This window comes from Sitodiplosis mosellana, unplaced genomic scaffold (assembly GCF_009176505.1).
Source record: "Sitodiplosis mosellana isolate CC-2019 unplaced genomic scaffold, AAFC_SMos_1.0 Smas_scaffold_6226, whole genome shotgun sequence".
NCBI lineage: Eukaryota > Metazoa > Arthropoda > Insecta > Diptera > Cecidomyiidae > Sitodiplosis > Sitodiplosis mosellana.
The window spans coordinates 15706199-15716828 of record NW_022601467.1 but is presented as its reverse complement, the minus strand read 5'-3'; the positions used below and the strand labels follow the sequence as shown (position 1 = coordinate 15716828).

At 37.1% G+C, this 10630-nt stretch overlaps 3 protein-coding genes across 4 annotated transcripts; 2 read left to right on the top strand and 1 right to left on the bottom strand.

Annotated features, from left to right (window-relative positions):
- Positions 1-1143: 1143 nt before the first annotated feature.
- On the top strand, positions 1144-4910 carry LOC129578197 (neurotrophin 1). Of its 2 annotated transcripts, none has more exons than XM_055466391.1 (6): positions 1144-1399; positions 1550-2280; positions 2917-3452; positions 3553-3819; positions 3947-4070; positions 4136-4910. In XM_055466391.1, exons 2-6 carry the CDS (start codon positions 1864-1866, stop codon positions 4754-4756), a joined length of 1965 nt encoding a protein of 654 aa, XP_055322366.1. In that variant the 5' UTR covers positions 1144-1399; positions 1550-1863; the 3' UTR covers positions 4757-4910. The 2 variants fall into 2 exon arrangements, with proteins under 2 accessions (XP_055322366.1, XP_055322367.1); XM_055466392.1 differs by having other exon boundaries at positions 1531-2280.
- Positions 4911-5053: 143 nt separating this feature from the next.
- LOC129578198 (cytohesin-1-like) lies at positions 5054-8125 on the bottom strand. Its single transcript, XM_055466394.1, has 2 exons — positions 7007-8125; positions 5054-6930 (listed from the first exon to the last, which is right to left on the bottom strand). The coding sequence occupies exons 1-2, from the start codon at positions 7864-7866 to the stop codon at positions 6564-6566; spliced, it is 1227 nt and encodes a 408-aa protein (XP_055322369.1). The 5' UTR covers positions 7867-8125; the 3' UTR covers positions 5054-6563.
- Positions 8126-8383: 258 nt separating this feature from the next.
- On the top strand, positions 8384-10164 carry LOC129578199 (60S ribosomal protein L8). The gene is made up of 4 exons (XM_055466395.1): positions 8384-8500; positions 8835-8981; positions 9233-9666; positions 9822-10164. Exons 2-4 carry the CDS (start codon positions 8844-8846, stop codon positions 10024-10026), a joined length of 777 nt encoding a protein of 258 aa, XP_055322370.1. The 5' UTR covers positions 8384-8500; positions 8835-8843; the 3' UTR covers positions 10027-10164.
- Positions 10165-10630: the final 466 nt, after the last annotated feature.

Below are 10630 nucleotides of genomic sequence, written 5' to 3'. Positions count from 1 at the left end.
ATTGGAAAAAGTTGCAAGTGTGGTGATGGCCTGTTCAACACTTCTCACGTTGAAAACTAGAAAGCTAAAGAAATTTATTCAGCGCATTGTGTCTCTCTCTCCGTGCGGTGACGATCAAATGTCAGTGAAACATTGCGAAATACTTACTATAAATGTTTCAAAGACATTTTTTTCTGACCTCGCGCCTCTTTCATGAACCTTAAGGATTATTGCCGTGATTTATACCACTTAAATTATGCATTACATATGACGAAAAAAAAAATATATCAAATTTATAGCTTTATCGAACCATTTTCGGTCAGTTTTCTTGGAATTTGTGTTTTTCAATGAAAGGGTAAAACTGCGAATGACTTTACGCATGCGAGTTCATTTGGACCGTTGAAAATTTAAATGGAGTAAATTCCATCGATTTCCGATTGCAGTGAACGATCCATGACCGAACTGTAAAATGTGTGTGTTTGTGTATGTATCAGTGAATCGCTTGGTGTGCGCCTCAAAAATCAGTTTGGTCCACTTACAAGAAAGTCGCATTTTTTTCTTCTTTCTTCTCAATCCAATTCACATGCACAGGTTTCTTTCTTTTTAAATGGGAGAACCGATTTACACATGGATTTAAAAATGAAAATTATGAGCGAAAAAAAAAACAACAACGACACAAAATGACTGAACGTCTTTAGCGATAAAGCAGAAAAGTGATTATAAGCATATCTTTTGCGTTGTGTGTGTTGCGACCATACCAACAACAATGGCTGATGAGAAAGATCCATAAAAAACATATTTCGACTCAATTCGAATCGGAATTCGGAAATGAACGACAAACGCAGTCACACCAGAAAAATCGCGCACATTTTTTTTCCTCTACTTCTTCTTCATCATCATCTCTTTATTGTTGCTCGTTTTTCGTTGTTGTTGTTGTTGTTGTTGCTGTTGTTGGTATGGTTTTGTATAAACGACACGCGAGAGGGTCTTCAACTGTTTTCTCATTTTGTCGAAACGATCTCATTGTATGTGCAGGCAACATATATTCATTAATAAACGTAAAAATGGCTTATTTGCTATGCCGTTATTTAAAATACAATCGCATACAAGCGCACAAATGGTACGCTAAGAGAAAGAAGAGAAAAAAAAACGAGCCACGAATATTCTTAAGTCTTCACCGCGAAGAGAGTGAGAGATATTAGTTTTACCAAACGTTTCAGAGGAGAAAGATGTTCAAGTGAAAACCTGTGCATATGTCAGAGAGTAGTAAGAGCAAAAAAATTTGTTATTCATTCGGCTCGTTTCACCAGTGCGCATCGGATTTAGTTAGTTTGTGTTTAAATGATTATATTTTTATTTTTGTTTTTGTTTTATTTTTTTGTGTGTTATTTCCTCATCTCTGGGCTCTGAAAAGAAATAAGTAAGAAAAAATCAGATATAGATATATACAGGTTATTATACGGTGTCGCTTATTAAGGTCGATTGCAATGAAAACAACTACTTTGCTTGTTCGGTTTTAAATTGCAAAAGAATAAAACTATTAACAAACAGATAAATTTTAACTCTCAAGATCCAATTTGATTGCGCCGCGCTGCAGTACAGGAAACGAACGCACGAACGAACCAGAGAGCTGTTGGTAACTTCTTTGGTTGAACCGAAAAGAAAAACCAGATATCACACTTAGGTGAGTGTGGATCGATGCAATCGAACTCACGCTAACAAGTTGGTCAAGTTAAGAAACGAAACAAAAATAAAAATTGGTGTGCGTTGTGTGTGAGCTACTGTGTTTGCGAGATTCAAGATAGAAAGGAGAACTGAGTGCGCGTTAAATTTAAAAGAAACACAACCAAAAAGCAAAAACAACTAAAAATAAAGTGGAATAAAATGCAATTCGTAAAATGTGTATTGGTTCTGTGCTTTTCATTCCAACTGATAAATAATGTGTTGAGTGTGTATCACGATGATTCGCCTGATTATGGCATTAACAGCAGCAATGACAATGACGATGATAATGATGACCTACCAATGGCTCATCAATTCCATGCCAATCTGGACATTCGCGGTTTCGAACGAATGATGCTCAGAGACATGGCCGAAGATGAGCCGGAATTCTTCAACGAAAAAGAGCAACGTGTACGTGATGCTCTACTCAGATCAACGCAAGATGTACGCAGCCAACGAACATTATCTGAAGTGTTGCCGATTTTAAGGTCTCTGTCGACACAGCAGCGTTTAACATTGGCTGCACTCATTTCAACACAAACCAATCCAAAGTCCGGCAAATCATTGGATTTGAAACAAGTATGGAACAACAAAATATTTAATTTAATTGAATTATTTTATTCTCTTTTTGTTCGGAGTATTTTCCGATTGATTTGATTTGTCATTTTCGAAATGAAATTGTTGTTTTTTTCTGGCCATGGCTTGATTGGTCGGTTAGCATTTCATCTTAATCGAAAGTAGCAAGTAAAAGTGTGTTTCTCTTTCTTTTATCTTCGACTGGTTCACTTCAGACGGATCAAGCGTGAGCGCACGGCGCTCATACGCTTCATACGTATATATTGTAAGCGGCATAGCATTGAATCACATTTCTAGAATTCAAAGATTCGTGAAAACGACTTCAGTCGATCGAATCGCGCAAAAAACAAACAAACAAATAAATATAAGCAATAAACACGTTTTCTGTGTTACTACTATTGTGCATAAACGAGGCGATGCAAAACCCAGCGTAGCGTTTATAACCACTTTTACCTATATTCATATCGCCGCCGTACAAAAATAGTAAATAGACGAACAAAAAGTAAAGAGAGAGAGAGAGAAAGAGAGACATGCTAATAGCTAGCTCATTAGTGCCAATTCATATGGATTTTTATACTCATTCGATTCGCACAATGTCATTGATTGGTTAAATATTTTAATTCGATTTCATTGATTTAGGTTGAGGAGATGTTTGGAGAGCGGAGAAATTCCATTTTGCCAATTATCTATGATATAGCGAATATAGTAAAAAGAAATATGCCGCGAAAAATTGGAAATGATTTGCCAGCAGGCATTAATTATGATGATGAACCAAATAACAATGAAGAAGTTCAATCAAAAACATCTGTTTTTCATCGTTCGAAACGATCGTCGAAATACGAAGACGACCGACCATCGTATCACGAACGAAAAATGAATATGACCAATTTTCGAGGCACACCAGAATCAAACGATCAACATGCCATCGAATCTCAAACACGAATTCACGTTAGTTTACCCAATTCAAATGCCTCGTCGGCCATGTCATTGGAGGATATTGAGAATTTGGCGTTCAAAGATTTAAATGGAACGATACCGATTGGCAGCGGTGACAATGCCACTAACATAGAAAGTCTTCCGGAGCCAGAAATGTTGATCCGACCATATCGGGTGCGTCCGCGTCCAATTAGCGAACGGTTTGACAATGTTTATTTGTACGTCGTTGACTATCCAATGTAAGCAAGCACATCGTACCAAATACTATGTAGATTTCTGTAAACTTATTGCGGCCGTTGAATACAATAACTTTGCTTTTGGGATTTTTGCCATTTTCAGGCATCAAATTATGGGCAGTATCCGAAGACATCGATTTGCCATGACTGCTCTTCTGGCCGACAATCCAGGTGATTGGCGAAATCGTATGCAGGAATTGGAAATGAAAAAACGTCGCGAAGATGAAGAGAATAACATACCATCGAGTGGAATGTGCCCTAGCATTGTACGATACGCTCGCCCACAAAAGGCTCGTTCCGCGTCAGGCGAATGGAAATATATTGTGAACACAGGCCAACACACACAAACGCTACGCTTAGAAAAGTGCACGTAAGCAATGTACCAATCAAAATATTTGCAATGTTTTCCTTCTCCCCTTTTTTCCAGCGAGACATTGCACTGCAATTACAAATGAATAATTAGATGCAATAACGATGAAATTACTTCAATTTTACAGGCATCCCGAGAATTCATGTACATATTTAACCGATAATTTTAGTTCACGATGTGCTCAAATCTACAATTACCATCGGCTACTCAGTTGGGATAACAAGCGTGGATTACACATCGATATATTCAAGGTTTGAAGCTGATTGAATTTGATTTTAGGCTTCGATTCTACGTTATGTGCATTTTTATTTCGAAGGTACCGACATGCTGTTCATGCCAAATTGATGGATACAGAGAGAAATTCCCGCCAAACAGCCCACATTCGGGTGACGACCAGGATTTGTTCGAGACACGTTTTTCAGCATCGGATGCCCTTTATTCATTGGCCAATAATGATTACAATGATAACGAAAGCGATGCCGAAGAGTCACCCAGTGAATCAAACGGTGCCGTATTCCGTCCGCTCATTACGAAAAAACAACGTTTCGAAAAACGGAAGAAAATCAAGCGACCATCATCGCCAGAGACATTTCTTACGCCACCCAGCCCAAAGTACGAGCCAGAGATTCAATTCAAACGCAAACAATCGTCGATTCCAATAGCCGCCAACCGCGCATCGGAGGTATCGAGCCCAACACCGGTTCTGATTGGCGGTGATGATACATCGGAAACGGAACGTCCCAGTAAGAATGGATTCACACCGATCAGTGTGCCCGTGAAAAATCCGCAAATACCACGATTGGCACCATCCAAAGTGTTGATCAAACGGGTGAATTACAACTATCATCCAATCATTGATTTCTTTTTCCGCGATCGTGCGGTTAAGGCAGCCAAAGCCAAGGAGAATCGGGCTGGCCATAGCATTAACGTGTCATAATCGGAATTGAACTACAAACATGAAAAAAACACCGCACACACATAACTTTATCAGCAAAAATATCGCATTTCGATGAATTTTTTTGCTCAAATCACTAAATAGTCAAAAGAAACACCACATTTATTAGTTTGGCATACTTCAAGTATGGGAAAGGGAAAAAAATCAAATGAGTATCCAATATGAAACAAATTTAAAAAATATAACTTACGTTTATAGTCAAATTAATCGTGGCAATCCATACGAATCTCCGAAACTTAACCTTTCTCCCAGATTCGATGAGAACAAAACAGAATGATGTAGCGATGGCCCAATATTTATTTATTTATTTATTTATTTTATTTTCATAAATTTTATATTTACAAGTTATTTATTGATTTATTTTGTGAACTAATTTATTTATTTATTTATTCGTCGATAGTGTATAGGTCTAATTTATTTTTAGCAATTCTTTTTTTTCTATTTCTTCTTAGCTTTTCCATCAAAAATCACAAAAGTGATTTTAAACAGGAAAAAAAAATTCAATTAATTTAGTTGAAAAAAAAAAAAAAATTAAAAACGAACAAAAACTGGGTCAGTAATCCGTTGGAAATGTTTTAAGGGAATATACAAAAAAGTGATGAGAAAAATTATATAGAGAGAAAGAACAAAAAAAAAAACTTGCATAATTTGTAATTAATTTTTGTTTTCGTTTTCAATTTGTGTACTGGTTAAAATTCGTTCTGTTTGTTATTTTTTTCGCGTTGTTCGCGTTGTTTTAGCTATGCACAGTATTTTTTTCTTCGCTTTTGTTAATTTCACTTTTTCATGATTCGGAAAAAAGACAGTCTTTTTCTTTTCATAAAATACTTGTCAACCATTTTTTTTGTATTTCTATCTAAATCTCTTTGTTTTTTTTTGTGTTTCTCTTGCAAAATACTGTTCATTCCATAAAATCAAGACAATTATTTATAATTCATGTAAATAAAAACATATGTAAATAGTTTAGATAATAAAGATTTCCGTCTTAACTATTCTTTTGTGTGTTTGTGTTATTTTGTATTTTTTTTCTTTTGTCTAAAAAAAATTTCATTAAACATTAGTTGCAATTTTTTTCTTCTAAATTCACGAGAACAAAACGTTATTTCTGCACCCACCCAGTCTGTGTGGGGTCAATGAGTGCATTATTGGATAATTTCAATGAAACAAATGAATATCGAAACGATATCATCGTCACATAACATAAAATTTGATCTATGTGTGTAAATTACATTATCACGAAACGATTTGAATGATTAAAACATATTAATATATGAAACAGAATGAAATGTGTGAACAATGAGGATGAATGTGTAAGTCGATCGATCTGGATTGATGGACTTGGCAAAAAAAAAAATTGTCAAATGGTCTAAACTATATAAGAATTGATAATTTCATTCTAGAAAAAACATGCGATATTCGGTTTTGTACGTAAAATCTCAGTTAAATTGTTGTGTAATGTAGTAGATGCTTAATAATTTATAGTTTATCGTATAACACTAATCGTTCTATTCGGAGGAATTGTTTTAGGGAATCGATAATACCCATTTCTGTCTTGTCTTAAGTTACCGATAAGCAGTGAAAGGAACACATTTTTTTCTTCTTGGGAAATGTCATTTTTCTGGCACAAATATATGGATGATTTATGTTGTGGCTGTTGTTTTGTTTTGATTTTCGATAGTATTTGATAAAAAGTGTATCGACCTCGTTCTCGTCCTCGTCTCAACCACTTCATTAGGTAGGTGTGAATGTTGAAAATACATTGGTTCGATATGTTACACTTTCTTTCTTATTAGCTGCTAGTGAGTGCTTTCTTCTTTCTTTGCACCAGAATATCGTAGAATGGATTATGTGAAATCGATTGCGTTAAGCATTTGATCCATTCTTGTTTGTCTTCATCGGTTGCCGCTGACATTCGATACACGGAATGTTTACCCTCAACAACTTTACCCTCTGAATCCGTTTTGCATGCTTTGATTATATCGGCACCACCACATGCGTACAATTCGAAGCAGTGTGGTTTACTACGATCCTGAATCTCACGCACTCGAATATTCTCCAATGGAATAATACCTCTGGGCTCTTTGTCGGTTGTATATTCGAAATAGTACAGGCAATTGTCGTTCAATATGAACCATCTTCGCTTCCAGGATTTGTATCTGTGTGTGGACAAATCAGAATGGATGATTAGAATTGCACTCTAGTACTGAAAATATTCCAAAAAAAAAAACTTACCTGCCACCCTGTTTCCATAGCCATCCCTCTTTGTCTGGATTGAAGAATGTGTGCATCAAGTCGTTTCCATCGTCTTGTGGTATTTTGAATGGTTCGGTTCGGATCGATTCATACAGTGATACCAATAATTCACGTGGTAAATCACCGCCGTTGTTTATGCCACGATTCATTGATATGAATTGGTCAACGCTCGGTTTGTCCTTCACCGATGGATTGTGCAGCGATGTGTTCAGCATGATGATGGCAAAACTGAGCACATAGCATGTGTCTGTGTTGGTGAATATGTCTGGGTTTAGTTGACAATATCGTTGAGCAAAACACTCCATCATTCGGTCAATCTTTTGTGCTTCTCCTGGCAATCGAAATGACCACAGGAACTGCCGTAGAGCCTGCACCAGTATCAGATTCGTGAAATCGTGTAGTTCGACAAAAGCCTTTAGCACCTGTTCATTGAAGTCACTTTTTTCGCCCAAATAGTCACCGATGGCCGTCTTATTCAGTCCTTCGCCTTTGTACAGAAAATGTGCAATATCCTGAGCATCCATTCGCAGTAAATGATTTTCGCACAGGTATTCGATGCCTTTTTTCGGATCCATATTGAACTTTTTCCGACCGATGGACATTTGCTTGTCTTTGTTTGAGTGTTTGCAATCGTCTTGTGAGTCAAGCGCTTCCATCTCGGCTACCACTTCGCACAGTTCATCTTTTATCTGCTGAATTTCAAGTAGTAATTCCTGTTTTCGTTTACGAATCTCAATTAACAGCCTTTGTTGATCGGGTGACATTTCAGGTAGCGTAGATCCGTGATGATTTATCGCTGATAATGTTGCATACGAGCAATTATCCATAACGCTTAACATTTTGATGGTATTGATGATGAAGAACTGCTTTGAACTCAAAATTTTTTATCCCGTTTTCTTATTTATAAAATGAATGAAATGCTCTAAAATGATACAGTGCCCAGTTGGAATGCACTTTCAATGGGTAAACAACACAATTTTCATCACGTCTACAATTACAATTACTGTTGTTATTCTGGATTACAAAACACTTTGTTTTCAATAGAAACTTACAACTATGAAGTGACAACAGAGACCTCTCCCCACATATTCGTAGTGTGGCCCTATCGGACACTTTTCAACGAAACGACTACACCTCATTTGTGCATATACTTGTCTCGCTCACATTGCACTTTCTCTGTAGCAATTCGCCGGGAAATGCGTGATGTTTTTGCATTTTAAATATTTTTTTTTTCATTTTTCAAGAAAAACAAATTAATTTAAAAATCATCAATTCCATTTTTTATTGAGATTTAATCATTTTTTCGCTCAAAGTATTAAGTGCGGAAGTGCAACGAAACAATTTTGACGTTAGCCCAACTTTCGGGCTAGCCCGATGCAGTTGCTGACTTTTGACGGCCACCATGTTTTACTCGTGTTAACGTGAACTGTCATCGGCCCTAACCTCTTTCTTTTTCTAAACTAACTACATTCGGTACGTACGGATATAAAAATTTGTGCTGAAAAAATCGAAAAAATTCTTTAATATTTTTGACCATCGGCTATTGAAAATATTATTCACCGACTTTAAGTTCAATTGAGTTTTGCAATTAATAAGAATTTTCTCGATTACATCGCGATTTTTCGGAATATTTTCCATTTTTTCGGCATCAACATAAGACATCAGTGCTTTGACTTCGTTGTGCAAGTGATGAGATGGGTGAACTTGATTCATATTGCATTGCAAACTCATTTAATAAACGTGTTTTTTAGATTTGGACAATCGATTAATTGGATTCGTTTGCTTTCTTTTTGTGGCATTCATACAGATTATCAGAATGGGTCGTGTTATTCGCGCTCAGCGTAAAGGAGCTGGATCAGTTTTCGTAGCACATACGAAGAAACGTAAGGGAGCAGCCAAATTGCGTTCATTGGACTACGCTGAACGTCATGGTTACATCAAGGGTGTAGTGAAGGTATGGTAACAATTCATTTTTGGCGAATACAAACCCAACACAAATCGATTCAAATGGATTAAGTGCTTAGAATGGTGTATGAATTGTGAATAATTGTGATCAAAAGCCATCAATTTGGTTCATTGTTAAGCATAACGTGGTGCACACATGTGTTGATCTTTTTTTTGCTTGCTGTTGTTGTTTATCGCCCATTGGACATACCGACATGTGATTGATTTTTGTGTGTGTGTGTGTTTTTTTTCCATCTTTAGGAAATCGTTCACGATCCAGGTCGTGGTGCTCCACTTGCCCTCGTGCATTTCCGCGATCCATACCGCTACAAGACCCGCAAGGAAGTTTTCATTGCCCCAGAAGGTTTGTACACCGGTCAATTCGTGTACTGCGGCAAGAAAGCCACTTTGCAAATTGGCAATGTGATGCCATTGTCACAGATGCCAGAAGGTACCATTGTCTGCAACTTGGAAGAAAAGACTGGCGATCGTGGACGTTTGGCTCGTACATCGGGTAACTACGCTACAGTCATTGCCCACAACCCAGATACACGCAAGACTCGTGTCAAGCTGCCATCCGGCGCCAAGAAAGTCGTCCCATCAAACAACCGTGCTATGGTTGGTATCGTTGCTGGTGGCGGTCGTATCGACAAACCAATCTTGAAGGCTGGTCGTGCCTACCACAAATACAAAGTGTAAGTTTTGACATTTTCGCTTCGAACGCATGCCAGTCAAACATTGACAAGTTTAACTTCAAGAATTCAAAGCAATTTCAGTGATAGACAGTGCAAGTGAATATGCAAATGAATCTAATGTGTGTTTGTGTGTGTGTTTTTTTTTTCAATTTTAGGAAGCGTAACTGCTGGCCAAAGGTTCGTGGTGTTGCTATGAACCCCGTTGAACATCCTCACGGTGGCGGTAACCATCAACACATTGGTAAAGCCTCGACTGTTAAACGTGGCACATCGGCTGGTCGTAAAGTTGGTCTCATCGCTGCTCGTCGTACCGGTAGAATTCGAGGTGGTAAAGCTGAAACAAAAAAGGAAGCTAAATAAACACCTGATTTTCGTGCTTGAACGCTCCCGTGTTTTTTTTTTGTTCATTTGTATACAATTTATTGTGTGTTAAACATGATAACAGATAATAAATGAATAAAATTTATAAAATGTTCGTATTTTTACGGACCGAGTTTCTTTTCATTTTGTTTTATTTCATTTTTTTGCCCATTGACTGGAGTCCAATTTACTCGATCCATTTGAAGTAGGTAAAAAACAACATGCTTCTTCTGTTTTTTTCTTCATCTTTTCCTTCGTCTTCAGCTTCAGGTAAAAGCAATATCTTTTTTTCCTTTCTTTTTCTTTGATGAACTGCCATTCTTAACAAACGAATGGATCATGCGTTATCCATTCGACAGCTTAGAGAACTCAAGTAAACCAAATGCGACGTTTACTTGACGCACTGGTTCATTGCGGCATTTCTGTTATAGTGACTGTGTTCATGCAACAAAGTGAACGCATAGACATAGGCGCGTGGCAAACGTTTATGTATGTATGCGTGAGACTATGGTTGTATTTTGTATGAACACAATCGCTCTCTGTACAGTATATCAGAAATAACGCACGGCGCGAGCAAATGATTTACTTGAGAAAAATCAATTAA